Source organism: Botryllus schlosseri, chromosome 8, assembly GCF_051294905.1.
Source record: "Botryllus schlosseri isolate E-star chromosome 8, Bs_hap1, whole genome shotgun sequence".
Classification (NCBI taxonomy): Eukaryota; Metazoa; Chordata; class Ascidiacea; order Stolidobranchia; family Styelidae; genus Botryllus; species Botryllus schlosseri.
In genome coordinates, this window is record NC_137243.1 from 11,152,375 (window position 1) to 11,179,654 (window position 27,280).

Genomic DNA, 27,280 nt, shown 5'->3' on the forward strand with positions numbered 1-27,280 from the left:
AGGTTGCGATTGTATGGATTCGAATGCATGTGGACTAAAAGTGGACTGCTCCGATATGAATCGGAACGAAGTACCGAAGGGAATAAGTCCGCTGACTGAATGTCTGTAAGTACATCTTGGACATATCCCTATCATTTTATCAGTTTTGGACCTCTATATTATCACTGACCAAGGCTCGAAACTATTCTACCATCTATTGATTGTAGTGGTACACATACAACGCGAATTTAACAGCATAACAACGCCGAAAAGAAAACGCGCGGGGTTACGTGTAGCTATGCTTAAAATCTGCAAATCGTGTGATCTGTGCGTTTGTAAGTTTTGGTTGGTGACGGGTTCTCATTGGTTGTAGCGATTGATGATTCCATGCGATAGATACGTTGCATGCACTATACACATTGCTTTGAAATCAAGACCTTCATAACCTATGGGCATAATGCAAAACGGGGAGTTTGAAGAAATCGGTTACAGACTCGGGTCCGGGTCGTCGTTCATAATGTGAACTGTGAATATTCTATTTTAACGGATAACATCGCATCTACTTTATATTATAACAACAGCACTTCTTTAACGACTTGCTACAAGTGTTGACACCGTGCAGCCGCCTACAATACAACTGCTTTCGCCTTTAATTGGCACTGTGCTCTAGAATAGACGGGATGTAATTTGCTTGGTGAACCATACAAAGTTGTCAGAAAACGTAAGCTCATTTTGCTGGTGACGAAGTTAAATGTTATTCATTAAGCGAAATGATCCTGTTTTAATAACACGCGTCCCGTACTCAGACCAATTTAAACCAGAAATTAACCGAATCTTAGCCGCTCGGCACCGAAATTACCGCCGCGAGATGCGAAAAGTCGACGGCAACGCTGTAATAACGTAATCGTCGAGGAAACGAATTGATATCTCGCTCTACATAACTCGATATGTACCGTTGAACAAGATAGACTTGGGCATAGTTCTTGTATTGCAGGGAGTCGATAATATGCCACTGAGATGTCGGCCCGCGAAACCCGTATCCGGTAGTGGTTTTTGGAATATTTGAGGCAATATTTCTCTAATGGCATGCCATATCGATTCTCATCAAACTGCGAATTCAGACGCTCCTTGATTCGATTTGTCAAAACCAAATCTTTATGAGTAATGCCAACTTTCAATCGCTATCCTTTCAACCGTAGGCAATTTCAGTCCTTTTATCGTATTAGAGAAGCGAATTTCGAAAATGGGGTTGAAATTTCGAAGGGAAATCGTATTTTTTTCACTAATTACGACAAATTGCTTAATCGCTGCAAATCAGATTATCTTTCAAGCCCGCAAATTCTGTGTCGAAGAAATAGATCGTTTCAATCATTCCATCTGTCATGCACCATCTGCTTCTTTTCTAAGTCACAATTCTGCGATCATACAAGCTGCCATCGGCTCTCGCTGAGTTGCAATCGTGATATCTCGGATTAAACCACAACGACTGGTTGTGCAGAGTGCAGCACTACCAATGCAACGTGCATAACGATTTCGCCGTCTCCTCGAGGCCAATTAATGCTTATATATGCCGCAATTGAGAATTTTTTATGCCGCTGCTAATTCACCATAATTGCTACTTCTGTATCCAAACACCGAGTTAACGCGTACAATTTGCAGTCATTTCCATCAAAATTCGGACGCCCAATGAGGTGCTTTTCGCAACGCCGTGTCCCGCCACAAAATGCTTGCAAACTCTAGGCTCATGAGCCAAACTTTGCAAAGGCAGAATATGTGAGATAATGAAGTCCGAAGAACATTTAACAAAATTTGCCTCAACCGGTTGAGCTTGGAACGGTCACCCGCAAGCGCGTTTGATTGAAGACCAGCTCTGCTTAGATCCCACGTTGATAACGCGATAAGTCAAACAAAATATTCATTGTGTGCACCGTGACATAATTCGTATCTCAGTCCGGTACCGTGAATCCATCCCGATGAGAGAGATTAGCGCTCTTACATCAATCACACCGGGGCATTCTTCACTCTAGCAGATGTTCCTTGAGCCACCAGCGGAAGATTTTTCGAAATGGTCTCAGTCACAATCAAGATATCTCATCAGCCGGGCTTTGGGTGCAAAGTCGGCGTTTTCCCCGGCAAGCCGTCGGCCATAATCCGCGGCACACGCGTGTAACACTATTAATTCCGAATGTAAACCTCTGTGCATGGGACGCATTATGTGTAATCTACCATGGACTAGATTCGCTTGATATCTAAAGCTACAGACAAATCCCACTCCAAATCCAGTGTGATTCATTTAGTCGTTGACGCAGAATAAGCCATCCCCAGCGGAAGACGACTCGTCCATCCAGATTAGAGTAAGCGGAATCCAATTGTTTACGTGATCATGACTAATAGGGTAATCTGGCAGCGAGCGGCGAGATGAAAGGTTACTTTTACACGGCGTCTCGTGTCATTTTTCTTTGGACTTCGCGACACGTTACATTGTTTAGCCTCCTCAAGGGACGATTAGAATCCTTTGTCGGAGCACTCCTACCGCTGCGGCGGCGGCTTAGCCCTACATCTATATACAATTCCTTAGACACTTCTAGCATATATCCACGCTAAACTTGCGTGGCGCGGCTCCATACGCTCTCTGTGGTCGTGGCTGAGTCATGTCCTGTTCGTACCGAAAGAGAAATGCTGTCTCGAGACACGGGGACATCGCGAACATTACTAGATTACACTGTTGGCGTCGATGCCGAAGCGTCGAAGTCAGTAGGTGTCTATCTTGTGTAGAAACTGGTTGATATAATTTCGATAGAGCGGTATCGTTCTATTAAGAGGACAGTGTGCTCTTCCGGTTATGGACATTGTGGTAAACAATTGGGGCATATAGCCTTCTCGAAGGCGACCCTTTCGCCTCGAAGGGTAGCATAAAATGTAACATGCGTTCTACCATCGTATCTGAAACACCTGCATAATATGTATATCTTGACTGGCCCTGTATGGATTGAAAATCTTCTTTTGCGCCGGAAATCTGAAATCACGTAACTGTACAGTGTACATTGTACAATTTACATTCACGAAATGTGGATACCAATGATATGGCATAACCGTCGTTGCCACTTCTTCGGCGTAGTAGTCACACGCGACTTGGATTAACTCCCGTAATAAGTTCTCGTGGCTGGTATACTTGTTCCATAAATGAGTACTCATGTTTTTTCGAGCCATACACTGAAACTCGATATGGCAGTTAGGTCTTTGCGGAGCCCTGTGTTCAAAAGGCTTACCTGAACGGTTAGGAATACGATACAACTTCCCACCGTAAAAGCTTTTGTTTCCGTTTGGCTTCCGGGAAGCACTGGATATCGAACGAGCAGCAATACTTGCTTCATACTAATAAAAGATTAGTCCATAATGTTTAAATATGATTCAGTTTCATGAAATAGTAAACATCCTCGGTGATCAACGCATTGTTACTTTGAAGGTACGGGCACGTGTGCTTTCCCTATCGTTGCCTTCTATCATAAATACCATGTCATAAATTAGCTCTAGGCCATCGGCGAGGCCACATTCATAAATCCCTGCAATTTGTAAGACTACTAGTTTAATTTTTATATCATGTGGCATGTAACACCGTCGCGATAAATGACTGCGGGCATTGCACGTAATACATATCAGCCAGCATGTCAGTTACAAATCAGATTATGTCGGCATCGCAGTCTCTAGCCCCGTTGTCGTAGCGAACAACTGCACGGGTGAATTGAAGTTTACGTTAACTTGTACTGCTCAGATGACTGGAAGTAATCTCAGAGCTTGGGGAATATGCTACACACGTTCGCATGCCTGTGTTAAGTTACATTCGCGACAGCTCTATTCGGGTAATTTTGAATCCGTTCTGTAGTCCATATTCCCGTGTCCACAAACGCTGTCACATGTACTTTCCCACAGAGCGACACTGCTCTTTAGAGGCGCGCTTCGGGAAATATTTGTTCGAAATTGCGGGAAGGCATGTTAATCTGCGAGTTTGGGTGGACAAAAATGTTTTACGGATTCGTTTCCATGAGTAATTAGTCAGGAGTCGACAAGCCGCGGAAAATGACGAATCCTATCGTGAACATTCCTGTAACATTAAAATTTTACACTGATTCCACTTGGTAGCAAATGGACGAATCGTGTTTCTGTTCGTCTCAAATAGTACTAAATCCATGAGGAATCCAAGAGGAATTGAGGATATCTATGCATGGCTGCAAAAACATTATGATATTTAGATAGTGTCTTATTTTGTATGTTATAATTAGGGCCATTTAAAGTCATTAAAGTCATATTTTTTTCTATGCATCAGTAAGTCGCGCAATCAATTTTAACGTAAAAACCGCATCCCTATGGGGTATATTAAGAAAGTTATAAAGTCATATAAAGTCATATTTTCCTGGTTAGGTCATATTCGAGTTATAAAGTCATATTGTTGTATACTTTAAATAATAAGTGCCAATCTAAGCGGTGAAGCGATTAAGCACTAAGTAAGTAAGGCAAACTATAAGGTTAGCCTACATAACATTACAGTCACAGACCTATATCAGGTCGCACATTGCATTATGTGCATGGTCAGATATTGCATCCTGTTGCTACAAAATTCATTTTACTTCTGTGCACTGAAGTGGGACGTCATTTGAAGTTCAGTCAGTGGGCAGGCAAGCTAAAAAGCTCATTCTTGGTCTACTTATGTACAATGTACAAATACATTACAACTAGTAGCAAACTGAAGTATATAACAGTTGAATATATACAGTTCACTTCAAGTTTATCCATAAGAGACTTAGAAACAGAGAGAATATCTGGGTCAGCATGCCAAAAATGAGAGAAACTAATGCAGCGAAAGTCAAAGCTATTGTAAATGAATTTAAGGACTTCAAAATCTCCCCTACAGATAAAGTGTCCTGTCAGGTGTGCAGTTGCATTGTGGAGCATGAGTAACGTTTTTTTGCTGAACAGCATCTTGCAACACTCAAGCATAAGAAATGGATTGAAGCAAGAACGACCCGCTCCTCAGCTCTGCAACAAGCATTCTCTGCAACTGTTGTGTTGTGTATGTTTTACTCGTCAGTTCCATGAGTTGGTTACATGTAAAAGTACACGATTTTCACATAAAGTCATATAAAGTCATATTTTCCAAAAAATAAAGACATATAATTGATTTTTTAAGGTCATATAAAAATGGCCCTAGTTATAATATAGTCGGTCTAGTTTCGCATATCTATTGCTTTCTCCATAATTTCAGATCTAAAATTTGTCACCGATTTGCCAGTATAGGCTCAACGTCCGATTAATAAGTATTCTTAATAATCTTATATAGCTCTCTGTGCAAGCGAATGAAAATAAGTAGTGGGGTTTAAGTTATAATGGAGCCAGCTTTGTCCGCTGCCACGCTTGGCATATACGAAAGACAGCTTACTTTACATATACAGGACGCAGCAATTCCTTACCTTGTCGCAGATATGACCCTAGCGTACTAGGTATCATAGTTTCCGGGTAACAAAAGAAAAAATTGACAAACTGTTTCAATGTTTATGACGCGGTTATGGTACAAGGGGCCATTAAAAGCCGTGTTTTGATACGGTATTTTCATTTGCTAACCAGAAGAGGCGTCAAACATGTCAACGTCGAACTATTTCAATGCAAGCCGTAAAATATATCGTGCGGATGTTACATATGCCGACGTTTTGTTTCGTACTTTATTGAATCTCAAATATGGATCTTTTAAGTAGCGCATATTGAGCACAACCACCATCACTTTATGCAGTGAAATAGTCAAACCGTGCGTTATTTATCGTAATATATGCTGTCTGCCTCGTATTTCCATAGTTTTGAGGTGCTCATGACGGCACTTGCGCTATATCTGCATGGGTGTAGTGACACCTGACCTAGGACAGGAGATTCTATACACCATTTTTAATGACGCGGTGATTAATAACAGCGATGGAACGCACGGTTTACTCTACGGCACGTTGTGTTCGACTCCATCATTTAAAAAGTCAGCATTTTGACACTCAGCAAACACACTTTAAAACTTTACAGCATCTTCCTTCACGATAGATAGCAAGACAATGAGTCCTGAAATACGGTGCTAGGCTGCTCGCGATATCTGTGTATACTTGAAGGCTTGAAGCGGGCCTGCGATCGGGCCCAGCTTCAAGTTTAAAAAAATCGACGCATATATAGGCTATGTGTAACGCGCCTTCTACAGTCTTCAATGCTTTCTGGTGAAGGCAAATGCTAACTTGAGATTATCAATACTGATTAAATTATTTATGTTACCCTTACCACTATTCGTATTGGTACATGTCGGTCGATGGTGCTTCATATGCGATGTGATAAGCTTTTGATCGATACGTCCAGTTATGTAACACTGTGGCTATGTCCAATGTGTATACTTTATATGTATATTCATGAGACACCTGATCTGGAGAAATCCAGGATTATAGCCTAACGTTAACATTACTTCATCAGCGTAATTACTATATCGCCAGGTGGTCTCCGCTTCGGATAATGAATTATGGTTTACGGCACGCTACGTATCACAATTACTACTTGTGTTAAGCCCTCCGCTCGCATTATTTTCATTGACATAGCCACTGGCGTCAACTTTCAAAACCTTGAAAGTAATGGCACACGGCACGGTCGCCGTACACAAAACAATACTCATATCTTCATTGTTCTTTGATTACGGTTCAATTAGTTCTGCATTCTTATTCGGTATCTGATAAATAATCTGCTGGGACTCGTGTTGTTGTAGAGCTGCGGCACCGCGTAGATCGATAACAATATACGTCAAACGCAAATGTTATGATATGCGAAATCGCGGGGCCGTTCTTCCACGATATCGGAGAAAACGGTAGCGTACCTGTAGATTTGATCGTGTTTGTATACGGCAAAGTGTCACCGGTGACATGCCTTATCACCGTGGGTAATCTAGAGAAAATGCATTGACCTATACATTCAAGGCCACCGACGACTGGTGGGAGCAGCATTGCAGTTGCGAACCTGTTCGATTGTTCAAGTTCATGTTTCTTCAAACTTCGTATTGCAGACGAGCGACGGTGGCGTAGTGGTAGACAGTAGACATTGAACACATAATGCTGGCAATAGAGCTCACCGGAGCCTACAATTAGTTATCGTAGGCCTCACGCTCACTTGCAACCATTGCAATAGCGAAATCCGCCTTTTACTGCATATTAATTTTGTGTTGATATCATGTACCAGGCTAACACGACGGGAGACTGTTCTACCATGAAGGGTTCATCTTATATCTTGCAAGTACATTACCTGTGCCACAATCCCGGGATATATAGCGATAGTACCCATTTATACAAGTAATTACTGCTATTGGCAAAACGTCTGGACTTAGTCGGATAAATGACCGTTGAATCAACGTACAGCAATAACGCGCCGTTATGCAAAGAGGTCGTAATATGGGTCGTTAAATTGTAACGATTCTGTACCGCAGACACCGGTAACCATTGGTAACACATTGAAAATGCTATCAGATAGTACCGATTGCATATGATGGGTCTAAATCCGTCTCGGTATATTTGTATCCAGAGAGTTGGTATTCATGTTAATATTTTTTAACATACCGGCACAACATCACCCACGAGAATGTATGTCCCTAGAATCGTTCTGATTGATGAAAATTCCCTCCGCAGGTGTGTGTAATCTCCATTTCTATCCCGTCATTTTTCGTGTTCAGCGGGAATGAGTAAAACAAACGAAAACAAATTAGTCAAGACTTTGATGAGTGTTGGCACGCCGATTTAACGAGCTGCACTTGCGCGTCGTAGATCTCGGACATTTCGGGGCTTTTCTATAGCGTTATGGTACCGAGAGCTCGACGGAATCTACATATCTTTTCTTCATCCTTAGCCTTTTATAGTGCTAATATTGTCGGGATTTGTGTGATATATCCGATTAAGCGATGTTGTGAATATCATGACTTGTCTAGAGCGTCTACGTTCCCTTAAGTTGAATATGCTATTATATCTGTTACTAATGTTAAAATAGATCATTTATTAGTTTACTATATATTTCGATCCAAGCGATCGCGTTCTTACGTAATTACATCTTACTAATATACTCTCAGTCACTTTTCGGTGCCAGTTTCGGATATCAATTATCATAAACGAGTACAAGCTCTTCGCTTCCATGTCACGCTTCTATAGTCTCTTAACGAGCTCTTACAAAAACTGTTTTGTTAAGGTAAAATTAGTGCTCGGAGCCTAGATTAGGCTCGTGGATTTGTTGACGGAGGACATTGTCGGCCTATGAGTGTGTCCCTCTGAATATCTGAATCGCACGCGCGATGCTTATGGGCGACAGGCCGTTAATATTAGGTAACGCATTTGCCAAGGTGACCGTAAATGGAATATGGCACCCATACGGCGGCACGCACGCGGCAAACCTTTTGCCATAGAAGGTATTTGTTGCACCGCAATATCGTTGACGTCACTACACTTGAACTCCGAAATGAGTTATAGGCGTGTATGGCCAATTGGCCATTGGCCATTGAAGAAGTAACAGCACATCCTACTACCTACACCATGGTAACCTTACAGCCTACATCCATCGGATCACAATTGTTAATCGATGTATTTTTTTAGCCTGACGAATCGGTAAAGTTTAAATTTGATAGATTAACCCACAACAACAAACTGATTTTGGTCCAAACCTGCGCAGAAATCACGCATGTGAAACAATAATAAACTGAATTCGACCTCAATTATCCAAGACAGTCGTGAACAGTCGTGAACATAAGCGATCTAACTGTAACGGCTCGAATGTTATTTTTAATGTGAATCAGCGTTCGGTAAATGATTGGTGTCACGCGAAAGTATTTCATCTCGCCGCTGCGAAATATGTAATATTCTTATACACGTGCAACACTTTAATTGAATTCGCGATTTATATCGAAATAAGTTCGCAAACTACTTCCCACTATAATGCAGAAATGCCCGCTTAGATTGACGGTGGCTCAGGAAATTCCGTTATCTGCGATGCAATCATTTTTCAGCTCAATTATACCGCGGGCCAGTTAAGGTACACAATAGCTGTCATCCACCATTGAGATCATGGTGATAGATAACTGCTCAACTCGCAAACGACTGCATAATATTGCCCTACCAAACTGGTCTTCAACAATTTCACCAGGGATAACCTAATGAAGAGTTGTGGCTCGCACTGTCATCCATGATATTCTCTTGTCCCGCCATGAAGAAGTGTAAGATCAGTGTCTTTAGAAGCAATGTCACGTTTTATCCTGAATGCTGCATTGAGAACCACGCATCTTTCTTAATAACATACTCATGGATATATCAATGTACGATGTACACTACAGTACATGTGTGCATGTATACGCATGTACTTGCACGTGTACGGTCGTAATTCCATCACTTTGTGAAGCAAATATTTATACCCTTTGTAGCCGTATTTCGTAATTTTGAGGCTGTCATCATTTATCCACAGTGTTACTTAAACAAATTTAGGATATATACTCAGCGTAGTATTTCCAAAAATAGTAATTCAAGACTTACCATAATGGTCGATTTAGCAAATTCGATCCTAATCCTTCGATCTTGATAGTGCAAATCAATTTGGTAAATTTCTCTGGAGGTGGCGTTCAACTTCAATTGGGCTATTTATTGCACTTTGGAGATGGTATCGGGATCGGCGAATATCTGATATGATTTAGTTTATGGGATAATTGGAGATGGCCATCAGTCATGAATAAAATTGCGGTGAGTTTGCGATATCGTAAACTGAGATTTCACGGTGTTGTACTTTCGGGAAGCCCGCCAGACAAATATTAACGAAGTTCAATACCGTCTCCCTGAATGATCCGCGAGACTGTGATATACTTCACTTCGCTTACTCCACTTCACATTTGATTTTCAGATTAATACTTATACAGACCTTACAGAAATACGAATATCATTTGGCTCTAACTCTACGGTGCAAGTTTGATCAGTTGGTCTGCGAACTTGAAGTATTGGTATATTTTAACATTGAGGTTTTCTATGAGCCCGTAATTCATTGTCCAGCTGTCCCTCAATATCACAAGTGCAGTGTCGTAAACTGACTATTGCGTTGAATAACGAACTGAAGCTTTATTAAAGCAAAGGTAACCAATGTGGCTTTAAGCAACATAGAACACAACTGACAGCAGAACAGAAGAGAATAGAATGACACGGTAACGATAAGGCGACACTGTACTGTACAACGTAATTAATCAGATGAAAGTAATTATTGCCTAATTGCGGATCACCACATTCTACCCCCCTTGCATTTTGTAAATTCACATATAAAAATGACACAAGAATATCAATGACTAACAAAATTACCATACCGATCCGGCTGGCGCCTAACTCTAGTTGAACGCCGAAGCTCAACGTCTAGATTTCTACTCGAATCATCTGGTACATCCTCTGAATGGTTAGATTCTTGAGGCTCTTCATCAGATGACTTCAACTCAACGTTAGAAACTTCGCGACTTGGCTCGTGGCCATCGATATCAACAGAACAAGGTTCAGCTTGTTTCGTTTCAGGATTAGTCGACGGTGTTTCTTCTCCAGTAGGAAAACGGGCCAAATCGTTGAGTGAGACGTTGGACTCGCGGCCGTTAGGAAAACGAACACGTGCGTAAGTCGGGTTGGCTTCAAGAAGTTCGACCTCAGAACATAGTTCGTCGCCTTTGTTTCTGACGAATTTGCGTAAGAAAACTGGCCCCGGTGTCAATAGCCAGGATGGCACGCTATTCCCCACCATACTTTTTCTTGGAAAGGAAAAGAATCGGTCATGCGGTGTTGAATTAGTTGACGTGCAAAGTAGCGATCGAACTGAATGTAACGCATGAGGAAGGGCGTCAGCCCAACATGATTCTGAGACTCCGGTTGATTTCAAAATGAGTTTGATAGTTCGCCATAATGTTTGATTAAGGCGTTCGCACTGCGAATTTCCTGTTGGGTGGTAAGGCGTAGTGAAGCTAGTTGCAACCCCGCGAGAATGTAAATAATCCTTGACTTCCTTGGACACGAAAGCGGTGCCTCGGTCACTGTGAACGTATCCCGGAAGTCCAAAAACAGCGAATAGTGTCGACAAACACGAAACGACGGTTAGCGCGGAAGTGTTGCGACATGGAAAGGCGAACGGAAAACGACTATATTCGTCTATGACAACGAACATGAAAGGGGATTTGTTAGATTTCAAAGGCCCTTTGAAGTCTACGTTGATTCTTTCCCAAGGTTTCGTTGCTTTCACAAGCACTTGCGGATTGCATTTGTAAAAATTTGGTTTGATTTGAGCACAAATGCGGCAACGAGCGCAGGTCTCGCGGACGTCATTAAGGGAGAACGAGAGATTTTTCGAACGAACGAAATGATGCAGCCTTGTGACTCCTGGATGACCCAGAGTGTCGTGTATGCGATTTAGATTAGAGCCCAACTCACAGGGTGAAATCGATGCGCAATACGAAGATGTGGTCCGCGAAAACATATCAGCCGCAACATTCAGTGCCCCCGGTTTGTGTACGATATCATACGAAAATTGACCAAGTTCGACACGCCACAGCTGGATTTTGGTATTTTTGATTTTACCTTTAGATTTGCCGTCGAACATGAATGCGACAGATCTCTGGTCAGTAACAAGAGTGAAATGTCTGCCATGTAAAAAATGAGCCCATTTACGAACTGCCGCGATAATTGAGGACGCTTCTTTCTCAACAGAGGAGTAGCGTATTTCACTTGGCGATAGTGCTTTTGACATGAACGCGACCGGTCGACCGTTTTGACTAAGGATAGCTGCAATGGCTGCATTAGAAGCATCACACTCTATTGTGAACGGACTTGTCTCGTCGATCCTACCAAGAGACGCGTCAACTAACTCGCGTTTTAAATCGTTAAATGCGATAGATGCATTTTCGGAAAGCGGAAATTTTTCGACTGAATACAAAGGACGGATTTTGTCGGAGAAGTTGGGTAACCATTTGGCATAGTAGGCAAACATGCCACACACTCGTTTTAGTTCTGGGTTGTTGCGTGGCGGCAATAAATCGATTAACGGCTTTAGTCTTTCTGGGTCCGGTTTGATCACGCCATGCGACACGCGATAACCGAGCAAGTCTATTTCCGTAGAACGGATGATTGACTTCGAATGATTGAAAGTGAGGCTGAATCGCTGAGCAGCATTGAGAAACGCGTCGAGATTCCGATCGTGGTCGTCCTTATCCATACCGCAAACAGTAATATTATCCAGATAAGCGAAGGTGCCGGTGAGCTTGTTGTCTTTTATGACGTTGTCTATTATTCTTTGAAATGCCGAAACTCCGTTGGTGACTCCAAATGGCAATCGACGGTATTGGTAAAGATTTCCAGCGGCTTCGAATGCCGTATACGGACGATCATCAGGTGATAGTGCCACTTGATAATACGCGGACTTCAGATCTAACGTACTGAAAACTTTGAAACGGGCGATGTTGTTGACTTGGTCATCGATCCTTGGTAAAGGATAGGCGTCTAGTAAGGTATACCTGTTGACCGTCTGAGAGAAGTCGATGACCATGCGCTTCTTGTGTCGACCGTCATTTACAACAAGAACCTGTGCTCGCCAAGGCGATGAGGACGGCTCGATGATTCCTTCCTTCTCGAGTTTCGCAACTTCCGCTTTAATGAAATGTAGATCGGCTTCGCTGTATCTTCTGGATTTAGTGGCAATCGGTTTACAATTCGGTGTCATAAACTTGAAAATTTGCGGTGCTTCGACACACGCTTGAGCAACTCCGCATACACTGTACTTCTGATCTCGAGGGAGTTCCAAGGTATCTCTATCTCCGTCCATATTGAAAATGACTCGTTTATGCAAGTTCATGAAATCGAGACCAAGCACCACATCAGCGCATAAATCTTCCATTCCTTTAAGAGGGAATTCCGTATATTTCGTTTCGTTTACAAGAATGTCCGGTCTGTAGAGTTCTTCAATCTTGCGGGAATGGGATTTGGAAGCAAATGTAACCGTAGAGTAGTACGGAGTGGATTTCAGGTCAATTTCGTTGGCGTATCCAGTGCTTATGAAGCTTTCCGCGGAACCGGAGTCGATTAAAGCAAATGTTATGTGGCTGCCGATCTTAACCACGATTCTTGCTTTTATGAGACATTTGGGTACTCCGATGGCGCTGAAGTATGAGATCATTGCAGTTACTGTTCTCCTGTTGTCGGTGGCCTTTCTCATGCAAACCACTTCATAATGACCTAGGACTCCACAATAGCCACACTCGCTCCGTTTCGCTGGACATTTATATCGGGAGTGGAATGTCTGACCGCAAAAAAAGCACTTCTGATCAGGTTTGATTGTTTTGCTCATTGCGTTGAGTCGACTGCGAGTTTCTGCGGATGATAGTTCGACTTCAGGATTAAAAGATTTTTCCAGCGGTTCGACGCCGACAGATGAACATGGAGTGCTGCAATAGATACTAGAGCTTCGCTGGGCGAATTCTAATGAGCGGGCTTTTGAGATCGCCATTTCGAGGGTTACAGCCCCGTCACTTTCTAATAACCTTTGTCTGATAACGTTTGATCGGAGACCAGTAACGAAAGCGTCGCGGATGGACTCCTTGCGATGATTTTCCGCCGAGAGAGTCTTGAATGTGCAATCTTTCGCTAGATCTGCCAAGGCACGGGAAAATTCCTCGATCGTCTCTTCGGGCTTCTGAGTACGGGTTACTAGCATGTGGCGGACGAAGATTTCGTTCTTTTGCTTGATATAAATTTTGTCGAGAAGTTCTATTGCGGTATCGTAAGTCGAACTTTCTTCAAAATAGGAATAGACAGACGACGACACGAAATTCGTTAAGATCTTCAGCTTGTCGATCTGTGTATCTTGATCAAATGATGAAAGAAAATTATCGAAGGTCTTCTTCCAATGCTTATACTGTTTTTCGGCGGAGGCGGAGTCCGGACTGATATCGAGCTTGTCTGGTTTCAGAATCCTTTCTGCCATGATTCTATGTTGCTTAAATTGTCGTAAACTGACTATTGCGTTGAATAACGAACTGAAGCTTTATTAAAGCAAAGGTAACCAATGTGGCTTTAAGCAACATAGAACACAACTGACAGCAGAACAGAAGAGAATAGAATGACACGGTAACGATAAGGCGACACTGTACTGTACAACGTAATTAATCAGATGAAAGTAATTATTGCCTAATTGCGGATCACCACATGCAGTTTTGTTGTCCATCGCTTTTGTGATCAAATACAAGCATGCATTTCCAACTTCGATTCAGCCTAAATTAAGAAATCTTAGCAGGCGCCATAAGTATCTGAAAATTTTAAAATTCACATAGCTGTCTGTCCCACATCCCACAATATGCGCATTTTGACAACTTAATATTAGGGCTGGGCACAATGATTCGAGTACTCGAATCTGAATCGGGTAATTATTTTAGTGATTCGAGTCGAGTAGCAAAATACGATTTTTTCGAGTACTGACATTATATGCTATTCGCCGCTGAGAGGTTATTTTGTTAACGAGAGTTATGGTTTGATACTATTTTTCACTGGGGAAGCCTTAAAACCTTGATTGCATACGAAACATAGTACAAAGCTACAGACGTTACTGGAAATAACACATTTCCGAAGTCACCATCCTCCTACAACATTGTCACAAAGTGCAATGAAATCGGTATAGGGTCGAAATAATACCAAAGTATCTTTAATGTGATAGATAACAGGCATTATATTCTTTGCGGTGGCATAAAAGGTATATATTTGAACCGTGACATCTTATATGCTGTTATTACGTCATAATGATTGCTACTCGAATACTCGACTCGACTCGAAGCATAATACGTGATTCAGAATCGAATCACTCAGGTACTCGATTTTGCCCAGCCCTACTTAATATCAATTTGACAATTTCAAATCGCCAAAGGAGCAGGGAAACCATGTAGTGTTCAATTGCGGGTCAAGTCTATTTCCGTGTTGCTGGCTGTCATCTACACTAACCGCGTTATTATGTTACTCAAATGGAGGAGATTATCACTCCAAGTATAACGGCCGAGCTTATCAGCAACATACGAATATTCTGCTAACGTATATACCACGCGTATATGATCTCCAGTTGTAATTTATCAGTTCTCCCTGTCTACGTGTACGTGTCATACTTATTTCATCACGAAACCCCACTTGTAGATAATGACGAGAGCTGTAAACAATAAGATAAGACTGCCGTATATTGGATAGACGTTAACCAGTACAGATGTCGCGATAGGAATAGCAGCCAGTCGACACGCCCTCTGTATCGTCGTAAAGTGGTATTGACAAATGTACATTGACAATAATCCATGCGAAATAGAGGGAGCCTCTGTGGGACACTGATCGAATCATATTTACGTAAATATTTCTGTTGCCCACCTTCCGCGAATCCCCTTTCTCGTCTTGCATATCTTCCATGTTGTTTATGCCGTGCTGAGTTGGTAGAGATATACCTAAACAGCAAGGCGGGCGGTACTTGAGGTTATCTCTACATGTCGTCAACCCTTCACTTTCCTTATTGCTATTTATCACGGGACAAGGTCACGCAGCAGGCCACAGCGATTGCCCGGTGCCCGCTACAAAACTGTACCAAGTTTAGCAAACAAACGACAAGGAACACTCCCGTGCAGCGTAGAGTAGATAAGAGCTTTAGTGCTTTGGCAGAGGTGTAAATGAAAGCAGCATGATTTATAAAACTTCGTTGGACTACATTGATTTTTTAGAATATTGAACGGTCTTCGTATTGAAAGCGCGTGACTTAGTTTCAATACTGAAAACCAGGTATATCTGGAACTCTGCACCGGTGATTATGCATTCACCTAGAAGCGTACACTGTAAATACACGAGTCGAAAATACGTGGATTTACCACACTCCACCGTAGCGTATGCAAATCAGGCTGTCGTCACTTTCTGGCACTAAATTTTGATTTCACACCCACGCTATTCCAATTGGTAAGGAAGAGTCGAATACGCAAATCCTTATAGGTATAATGGTATATATAGCAGAGGTATAGTGGGTTCTGCTTTTGTGTGCCAGCTTTTACGCCTTCTTGGGCATGGTACACGGAAACATGTCCCGCACTACGCCCCTGGGATGCATCTCCACGCGAATTGGGATGCTTTGCTTGGTTTCACCCTTTGGAATGGGTGTATGAGCGCCGCTATTGTGGAAATTGGCGAATACAAGATTTCCGTGAACAGTATACTGTTTGCTTTGCCGTATAGTTAACATGAAGCGCCTTATTATACTTGTCATTTGCGTGATAAATTGCGGCCGATATACAACGTAAATAATCATAGTCCGAGTAGTTTTACTCAGTTTGAAGAAAATAATGTTAACGACGCTGCTGGATGCGTCACGTATAGACCTTGAATTACACCGAATAAGACCGAATGTCGTGTCGCCGCTAAACTAATTACGAAAGTTCTTGATTTGATGACTCAAGTCTGCGAAGCACCTTTCCGGACCGCCGACTTCCATTCCGTCGCGTTTTACCGCGATCGCTGTTGACGCTTTAGGTGATAATAGTCCGTTTACGCATCACCCGGGGTCATCTCGCATTAGTCGACCCCCTGTAAAAAAATCCTTTTATGATTTCGGCGACACAAACGGCTTTTTAAGTGGCGCGTGCGCGCTTTTGCCCCGACCCCTTGCTTTTGTTTTATACTCTCCGTAAACAGGCAATTATACTCTAAATCGTACAGCAGAATTTCGCTATGATAACGGAGTTCACCGTGACGTGATACGTCACGATCTTTATTCTTAGATAACATATAGTCAACTCAGTATTGGTAATATTATCACACAAATATTGATGAAACCACGTTTAATAATATTCATTGGATGTAAAAATCGTTGGATGCATCGTATACATGTGACAGCGCGTGGCTATTATCTTTTGTCTAACGCATAGGAGACAACTGTATTATCAAACGCTTGATCGCAATAATAGCGATACGGAATATAGAAAGTTACATATCTTCTGACATTTCAGGCAGGCCACTTACTTTGATGAATATTTGGGCGTCGTAAGCCATTGTTGGCTTATTATCATCGATCCGTGATAAAGACGCGAAAACACTTCAACATCACGCACCAATTGTTTGGCATATTCCGAAACCGATGTCAAGTGTCCGAGATGTACGTAATTTTCGCGCGATTCCAATACTGGGTGTATCGGGGATTGGAAATCGGAACGCTTAAAACGACCAAATTCTGACGTTTTGCTATCAAAATTTAGAGGATAACGCTAGGAATACCCATTGTGTATCATACTGATATTGCGTGGAAATTTAGATACGGGTATTTGTTACTGAATTGGCTTCACCATCATAGTGCGACGGCACAATCACAATGACGATGAATAGGACCTACTGTGTCCACTTCCCAAATCTCTGACAAAAGAAATCGACCCATTGAATATGATATAAAATGCATGAATATAAGTCGAATTTGTGAGTAATTTGATGTTGAATCTTTGAACTAACTCGTAACGCGGCGTCATATTTAGGAAATTGCGTTGAACTATAATCTATATTCATTTTCTCTCACGTCGAGAATGTTTTACACTAGGAATACTTGAACAGCTTCTTGGAGGTACAGAACTTCAATATACAATTGAATAGTATATTCATATTGATATGAACCCGAATATTTTCGGCTGACATTGCTGACGATTACCCCTGACGAGTGTCAGCCGAAAATATTCGGGTTCATATCAATGTGAACATACTATCTAATTGTATATTAGGAATATTGTAGGGCTGGGCTTGTTAAATATTCCAATTATGACTTGGAACAGTGTTGTCAGTTATGGTTTATTTGATGGTATAATTTAAGGACTGCTGTTTTGCATAACCCTCTGTACATATATACAGCATATTCGGTATTTTCAAGAACCAATCTGCTTGGTTGTCACAATGCTGAATCCGGCTGAACTATATATATTTAATCGAGTCAGTTTATCGAACCATATTTGAGATTCGGAAAATTTTCCCAACATCTATAATGTATAAACATCGTTGACATATAATTGCATTGAGAGCGGTTAAAACTCAAACAATGCGTTAGCCACCCGGTTCAAGATTCCGAATTCGTCGCACCCCACAAAGAACGAGGCTTATTGCCAAAATAACCCCATCAATCGCGTTATCGCCTGCGCAGAATAAGCCCCGGAATAGTTCAATTTATCAGGTAAACACGAGAGCGCTTAAAGCTCGCATTCGGATGAGCAACGTTTGAGCAGTATCGCTTTACCAAATAAGTCTTGGCAATTATTGTCTGCTGGAAGCTTCTGCAAATCGAATCGAATCGAATAGGGGGTATTGTGATGACTCCTGTGAGGTGATGCCCGTTGTACTTGATTTTTAATACATATGAAGTTCGCCTCTGTAACTGCTTGGTAACTATATGTTGCGCTATAAATTACGCAACCTCATAAACCTTCACTATTTGCTTAAGCTGAATTTTTATCAAGCTTTCAAGGTATTGAGGTTTTCAATCAAGCACTTCAGCTTAACTTACAACAACGTCTAATTTTACTTCGTGCCGTATGGATGTGAAATGTATGCACCATCTGATTCGTTGTGTTCCAGGGGAGAAGTTCTTTCGATATCAAACCCGCGTGATTGATTTTAAATTCCATTACATCGCGTCCCATTTCATTATTGTTGGGGTTTGTCTATGTGTTTCCGATTCGCAAACAGCTCATGAAAATATCAGCCCACTCGAACGTTGCAATCTGATAAAATCTGATGTCGTGGCGTCGCCCGAAGGTAATGCGCGGCGCCGACGCAATTTCTGTCATTGGTGACGATGCGGCGTTATAGGATAATTGGATGACAGTAGCGGTCGCGGTCTTCCAACTCACGTCAGTCAGGCCGATTTCCTTTCTTCGGAAAATGAGGTGCGCTGCAGACTTTGAAGTAGCGTATACGTGACTAATCATAATATTCGGAATATTGACTATATCTCATGCTAGTTAACGTTTTTTATAGCATATATGTTGATTTAACGGCCTTACAATTACTGCTAAGTTGCTACTTGAGATGAGCATGGATCCGGATTTCTAACCCGGCTCGTATCGGATATTTTCGCGAAAATAGATTGAGATTGTGACATGGAATTTAAAACAATTCTGAATTTTCTTGGGAACTTTCATTGAATTCGATACAATACCGGACTTATAGACCTGAACTTGGGCTTGAAAATGTGATCACGTGTTGTTGGCTACCGTCCGCAGTTTCATCGCATGACACAGACACGAATTTGTGTGTATGAGAGAAAATATGTCCCCTATCTGCTTCGCAATATTTTGAAATGAATTTTTTTACGGTTCCCTCACACCTAGACCTATAGTTTCAAGACTAAAAAAAACATTTCGGCGCCCGCCAACCGAACGATGTAACCAATTACCTATATGACTGCTACATTCCGATTCCAAAAGCCGGGATATTGCGCTATAATTGAAGGGTGCGGTGTGTCAATATTTTGTCGTTAGTGTTGCGATAACCCGGTCGTCACAGATTGCTTGTCACTCACTCTCTGACGTAACAATCTCTTCGAGAATCATTGTAAGTTGCAAGTGCCTCCACCTTGACGGAAGTACCGGTCGGCATTCCGTGGTGCCTTAACATAATCTTTGCGGCGAGATTCGATAGTCTGACAAGATCTCTGACAGAGTCCACTTTGTTTTTACGTTTTCTCGGAACCAGCACGCTGTTAGGTATCTCAAAACTACCACCAGAAAACTTATACACGACCGTTTTTGGTGTTGTACAGGTTTACCGTTTAGTCACATCCTCCCGCTCCAAATTGAAGTGTGGTGGCGATACTTACGATGTACGCTTGTACTTATGTCTCACCTAAATGGATAGTCGCGTTTGAAGGTGTGTTGACACTACAGTAGATAGGCCTATACTAATTAAAATGATGTATGCCATATCGGTGTTTGGCTTCCCTTAGAATCTTCGAAATAAATCCATAACGTTTAAATCAATGAAGGAGTTTGTAGACTTTAAATTCGGGGAATACGCTACCGTAGTTATTTATCGTATAAGGAAACCGGCCTCAACTGATATCAAGTACTGTGCGGGTACGTTCCTTTCGTGGTGTTGCACATATATTGCTATGCTCCGCGATTCTGTTTGAGAGCATTCGCCCTATCGCGCCCAATGTTGATATGCGATCAGATACGGCTTGTTTGCGGTAGATACCGAGTCAATACTCGAAACGCCAGTTGAAGCTAGGTTTTGGTCGAAGATTTCCTGTCGCGCAAATTAAAGTGATTAGCGCGCTTTGTTTTCGTCATACCGGACGCGCGATATCGCCTCTTATTTGCTGTCGATCTTGCGCTATTTGCTCGATTTGAGTTATAAAAAAGATACGAACATATCAAATGACAGGCTAACGCTAAGTTGTCTGGTCTATGCTCGTTATGTTGTATATCGCGGCAACCTACGTACGCGTGTGAGTGTACACTGTACAGTACACTGTACGCAGCTTCACTTCACACAGCATATAAACTTGATACGGTTTGTCCTGGCATATACTATACTATACTATACTATACTATACTATACTATATATCAGTGTTGGGATGACTCGAGTCATGACTTGACTCGAGTCAGACTCGAGTCACCTTTTTCGTATGACTTGACTTGACTCGAGTCACTTTGCTAAAATGACTTGAATTGACTTGACTCGGCGTATCAGAAATGTGGATTGACTCGTGACTCGGAGCAAAATGCACAAGTCAATTTCAAGTCATCAAGTAAAAATCATCTTATCTTGCATCTTGCATCTTGTTCGCCAAACTTTTGTGTAACCCATGAGAGCGACCGATCATTAAATGATCGTGCGTTTCACTGAGCCCCCAATATTCTCCCACAAAGATATTGACCACAAACAAAGTGATCGAAGCTACAGCTTACGTTGTCGTAAACTAGAAGTAAAGTAATTTCATAGCAAAATATATATTTGTGTTCTCTGTTCTTACCTTAACCGAACCTCTTGTTTTATTGAAATTGTAATCGAATATAGTTTATATACTCCTCAACCATCGGCGAAGACTTGAATTGTATAATATCAATATGTATAAATGGGTAATGTATTGCATCTTCTCAATTCGTTTCTCGATTCTCTATCTTGGCTGGTAACTATAAAATGAGGCTATGCAATTACTTACGTAGTTCAATAGTTCTATGTTTATGTGAGCGATACAGCCCCTTATTGCATGTATATTCAACTCTATATTCGTTCATCGGTTCAGAATCAATGACCAATCAATCTGTTATTCAGAGACCTAGTGAAATGCAATGACGTAATCATGCTTGATATTTCTAAAAGGCAACTTGACTTGAATTTTGACATGACTCGTGACTTGACTTGACTTGACTCGACTTGACTCGAGTCACCTCCAAAAATCGACTGACTTGACTTGACTCGAGTCACTTTCGAAAATCGATTGACTTGACTTGACTCGAGTCAAAATGTGCAATGACTCGAAATGACTCGTGACTCGAAGGTAGTGACTTGATCCCAACACTGCTATATATGTGTAAGAGAAATCAAATATCACGGGCATATAGTCGGGAAGTCCATCTTATGTCACCTCTCATTGATTTGCATATTGTGACTTCACTAAACGTGGCAGGCTGGTATCCGGTATTATAACTCAAAATCGATCATATTTTCCACTCCCGAATGGTAAGTCACTTATAACGCCTGAATACCGCATCAAATGTGAGAATTCGGTGTGAACCGCTGCTATTTTGACTCCATTTTCTCAAATTTGACCTGGTTGGAAATGCTTGTTTTGTGGTCGACACTCGGCGCGCCAATGCGCTGCGTTCTTATCCTATTTGATGTGTGGTTTCGTCAAAATAAAGCAAACTTTCCGAGGAGTGTCGATATCTAAAATCGAGTGCCCGTCATATCGGATTCGATCAATATCCAAACACTTGAAATTCGCAACAGAAATACGTTAACTTGCACAAAAGACTTTTTGAAGGACTGGGATATCCTATTATGAGAATGATTAAAGATTATTTAATAACCTTTGTTATCCGAGTGCTTTATACTATTCAGCTGTGATTACATAAGTCGGAATAGATAGAATCACGCGAAATTAGGAAATATCCAATGAATTAATCGCAATGTCATAAGAACTATGTTTTTTTATCACCAACCGTTACGAGGAAATTCTAGTTGTTATTTCCGCGATTTCATGATGGCTGGTACCATGAAATTGTAGAATCATAGCGATCAAAAGCTGTCATTATCGTGGTAACTAGAGTTGCACTTGAAACAAACCGTGTTTAACCACACTGGTTTGTAACATGCGTAAAGCAATGCTTTAAACAAAGGCCTTTCAAAAATAGCATTGAGTGTGTGTATTATAAGTGGAGATGCTATATTTCACGGTGACCATGGCTGTAAATGAAACAATATAAATGACATGCTTCAAACAATAAAGTTGTTTTAAGCCTGTGCTTTAAATGCATTACATTCTACACATAATCCTATTAATACCGCAAGGAGAGCAGCTGTATTGCGCCCCATCATTGTATCGATTGTGCTGCTTGAAAGACCGTGGAATAATATTACTTAAGGCCAATATACATAGGTCGCATTGCCATCCCAATTCGAATCAACAACTAGTGGCCTGCTTGACGTTTTACGTATCACCGGCAAGTTGAATACTTTATTTGCATGAAACGTGTATGCCCAGGTGGCTCAGACATTCACATTTAATATCTAGCTACGAAGGAACCGCATTGACCGCTGATTGTTATTTGATTACCGTTCTGGTTCAGTTCATTTATTTTCTTGCGGTGAGCGATTGAAAAGTTCGTGTACGTTAAAGAGTAACTATCATCCTTAAATTTATTTGAGCGAGCGAACCTAGGTTACACTACGCAATGGTTTTTGTTGTGAATGCTTAATTATTATGCGGGTCGTGGTGGAAGCCGCAGAACCACTTGAAGTTTTGTTTCAGTTTGCATACTTCCAACGCCAACTGCTATTTTCAGAGACCTGAGCTTGAACAACATCTCCCGAATCGCAGCGGACTCTTTTGAAGAACTCAGACAACTGAAAACTCTGTGAGTTTGCTCGCTTGTTTGTATTTTACGATCCATCAACCGCTGATATAAAGAACGTGAAATTATACGACGCGATAAAAAAACAATCTAGAGCTTCACTATATAGTCCAAGCAGAAGATGGACCGATTACATTTCAGTAATTGTTTCGGATTGATTATTATTAATTCGTGTGTGCTCTGAAATCCATTTTGGCGCGATTATCCAAAAGTATTCCTATGAAGTCTCACGACTCAAGGAATATGTTTCCACATACTTTCTTGGATGTCATACAATTATGTGGCGAGATAGCGCAGTGGTATAATCCGCAGCTGCAACACCAATGGGTTGCGGGTTCGAGTCCGACCGAGGTCGACTTCAGAATTCCTGCCTAAGTTTCGGAGGTTTATATAGGCTCCTCCTCGTCACCTCATCCGCGTAAGCGGTGTCTTACAAAAAGCCTAGAAGTGAGCCGTGCTGCATGTCGGCAGATACGAAATCAAAAATGCAGAAAATCGGCCTGGTGTAAATTACCGTTGTAGTCGACAAACACCATGAATACCTCAAACAAACAAACATTTCATACAATTAAACATCAATATTAAAATACTAAAATATTTGTTATTTTCTTGCACAAAAACGAACTTGAAAAAGTTTTGTCATTAAATCGCGATTTGTGATTTTTTGATAGGATGATGAATAAATGAATAAAGGGCACTTGACGAACAAGGCTTGTAAGTGAACGCACGTAAATATTTTCCCTGTGAGAACAACGTGCCCTATGATACAATACACTGCTAAATACCATATCCTTAATCAGTAAGACCACAGCGATAACGAAACCAACGGTAGATTAGCTTTACATTATGAATTTGGAATTATTAAATCTCAGGAACACAACAATACGAGGATTGCAAAAAAAGCTTGAGATTTTGAAATCCAATCGCCACTTCATTTACATGGTGAACTTTTACACTATTAATTATAGGGTTTTTAACGGTTTATTTTTACACGGCTGCATTGTGTATAACGATGTCTAAAATATTTCGTGTTGCTTTATTTGAGAACCCCGGAATTAGAGGACATGTGTCTATGTGTCTTGTCTATGATGTAGGTTCATATATTTTTAAAGTTGTAGGATGTTAAATTACGTAACTGGCCGTCATACGTAATATAACTCAAGGTAACTTAGCCGCATGGGAAAAGCTTGCAAGTCTCAACCTTTATCGGGATATACGCAATGCAAAACCGGTAATAGAATCGCGTCTAGGTGATAGCCGGCTGTTGTTGTTTACTGGTAGGCGAACAGATGACCGCTTTGTTGAGAAAACTGTATACTCGATGATGAATTGAACTTGCAGTTTAGAGGGTTTGCCAGTCACACAATATCTCGTGTTTTGTTGTAAACAAGTAAACGAACAGAGTTATATAACTTTGCGGCGTTTCTGTCCCTTTCCCATCATCATTTTAGGAAGTTCATTGTTCCGTTGATATAATTTTACATCCCGCAAATAGGATACAGCGCAGGCGCCAACGGGGTAGACTAAATTCGTTCACGAGGTACGCGGTCTTGAAGTATCGCTTCCCCGTAACTAAAGCCGGTTGCACAGAGTATCTCAGGCATGATTGTTTTTGCAAGATAGTGCACACTAATCAAATTATTCAAGCGGAAGTAGACGTAACGCCGATAATTTCTATTCTAGTACAAGTAGAAGTTGCGATATTTTAGATATTTCAAAAGTACTTCAAATGTAAGTAGAGAAGGAAAGATATGAAAATTACTCCGTTAAGTATTTTTAAAATGTAGGTTCGGTCGAGGGGCGCATACTCTTAGCTGTTGATCGGCGGAGGCGGCTACTTTTCAAATAGCAAGATTTAAATTCGCGACACTACAAATGTAGGTTCAATCTTCCAAAATATATGCAGATACTGCGATAAGGCGTTATATTTCACGCGGTTCTTACGACAATTTCACTCTGGAGATAGACGAAAACGTATCACAAATAGGGTTTGCACCCATCGTAGTTGACGTATATACGATGTGTAGTGGCTGGTACCATCGAAATCGTCGTCGGTTCAACAGTTAAAGCAAGTAGATATTGATCATTGTTACGGAATCGGTGCTCTGATGATGATGACGCCGGCCGTAAAAATGCTGCATAACGATGTTAACATGATTAAATATATATATTATTGGTCTGTTTATGACAGTGGTCGGAAGCCCTTTTCGTCGAAGGAGCCATATTTACCCTATCGTTTCAATAGTCAATACCAATCCACTGTGACGTGCCATTAAAGATTGGTGACGTCATGGCCAAAAACAACAATAAAAACAATAGCAGCATGTTTTAAACATGATTGTTGTCAGTTGATTTTTGTTTTAAATACAACCCTAATCACAAAACTGATTTCCACTTTACAAAATTCAAAGTGTAATCTAAAAAACTGTAGTAGAAGTGGAAGTAGTCAAAAAACATAGCTGAACATAAGTATTCAAGTAGGTAGAACATAATTAAATAGTCGGTACAAGTAGAAGTACTGCGTTACTGGTCACCTCTCCCTGCGAAGAGCAATTATTCTCCAGTACGATTTACCCTCAAATGATTAACGGTGTCGACTTCAAATTAATATGTGCCTCCTACTTTCCTGATGAGGCTTTAGCGTTAACGCCGCCATAAAATGCCGCACAGTGCACAGTGTTGAAAAAGCGTGCAACTCGCCAGCTCTTTATCTCGGCTAATATGATTTATCGGGACTTTGCCTGTGGATTGCTCCGATAACCTGTTGGATAAGCGCGAATGTATCGTGAAATCGTTTAACACTAGAGAGAGGTCATTTGGCGTGATATGATCCGATTATGTGCCGAAGCTATACTTCACACGTTGTTTCTTCTATTTTGAAAACAATCAAGTTTCAATATTGCCTGGCATATAGTGCTGCACTGTACCCTTAGCAAAAGACTGTGTATTCACACTCATGTACAACCCATGATATACGGGTGTGAATATACACCTACGCTATGGTACACCAAACCAAAACCTACCTCAGACTTATAAGTACACACCATGAAATAAATCGAAGAAAACATTTTAATCCAAATGATGCTTGCGCATTGACGTAAGAAGGTATGCACGTAGGCACGTAGGACTTACGGATTTGGGACTTAAAATTAGGACTTGAAACTTAAAGTTAAGACTTAAATGAGATATAATTCTGAGTTAGGTTCTGTTGTCGTGTACCGCCTGTTGTGTGTGGATAGTGTGTGGACTTTTCGCTAGGACTGTGTAACTGTGTACTAGAACTGTGAGTTTACGCGGAAAAGAAGTCCTAATCATGTACTTTCCCATTGCAGTCACCTATCTGGGAATAAGCTGAGAGAGTTTCCTCAAAACGTATTCAGCTCGTTGAAGAAATTGGAAATTCTGTAAGTACTAATGTAATATTCACTGTGCCCTTTTGGCTAAATATCCAGCCGGTATTTCAAAAGAAATCTCATTATCGTCAATTTGAATTAACAGATTGAGGCTCCTATAAGGAACATAATATCGGAAATAAAACCTGTACGCCAACCCCGACGATCCAAATACCGTAGTTTTGTTTGCACTCATTCATGTTCACCTGTCACCGACATTGACAAATTACTCAGAAAACCTCTATTGAAAAATGAAGTCAATTAAACGATATATCTCAAAACGCGCAGGTGGCCCTCCTTTCATACCGCGCCGAATGTTTTTCGTTATCCAGAAGGAAAAATACTTGTCAGCATTCATCAAAAGGATCGCAAAAATATACACGGGTGCCGCGTTTCACTGATGGATTCGCTTATTAGTCTTCAATACGTTATTGATAGAAGACGATAATGATCCGGTTTTATTGGCGCATTGTTGCAAGTTACGGCGAATCGGTTGAAGGCGTATTTGAAATCGGTCGCCGATAATGCTACTGCAAAGGTGTGCCAATCACTGTTATTTCCTGATTGACTAAAGCAACACGCGTCGTTACCCATTTACAAGTAAAATCCGTGACCGTTTAACATGCCAAATGGACCACGGATCGCGGGAAGTGAATGAATCCGCGTGAAAAGAATCGGTGCTCGAGACATTGTCAAGACAGCACGCCCTCCATTAAAGCCATAACAAATATGTTGATTAACCAAACAAAA

General features: G+C 41.2%; 2 protein-coding genes across 2 annotated transcripts in view; both read left to right on the plus strand.

Moving 5' to 3' along the window:
- LOC145445218 (protein max-like) overlaps positions 1–27,280 on the plus strand; it is a 101,493-nt gene that overhangs the window by 45,907 nt on the left and 28,306 nt on the right. The window lies entirely within an intron of this gene.
- The window catches only part of LOC145445184 (uncharacterized), a 42,702-nt gene that overhangs the window by 780 nt on the left and 14,642 nt on the right, over positions 1–27,280 (plus strand). The window contains exons 2-4 of the mRNA XM_080323338.1: positions 3–105; positions 23,070–23,141; positions 26,471–26,542. Coding sequence (XP_080179464.1) covers positions 3–105; positions 23,070–23,141; positions 26,471–26,542 — 247 coding nt within the window. The remainder of the gene's footprint in view (positions 1–2; positions 106–23,069; positions 23,142–26,470; positions 26,543–27,280) is intronic.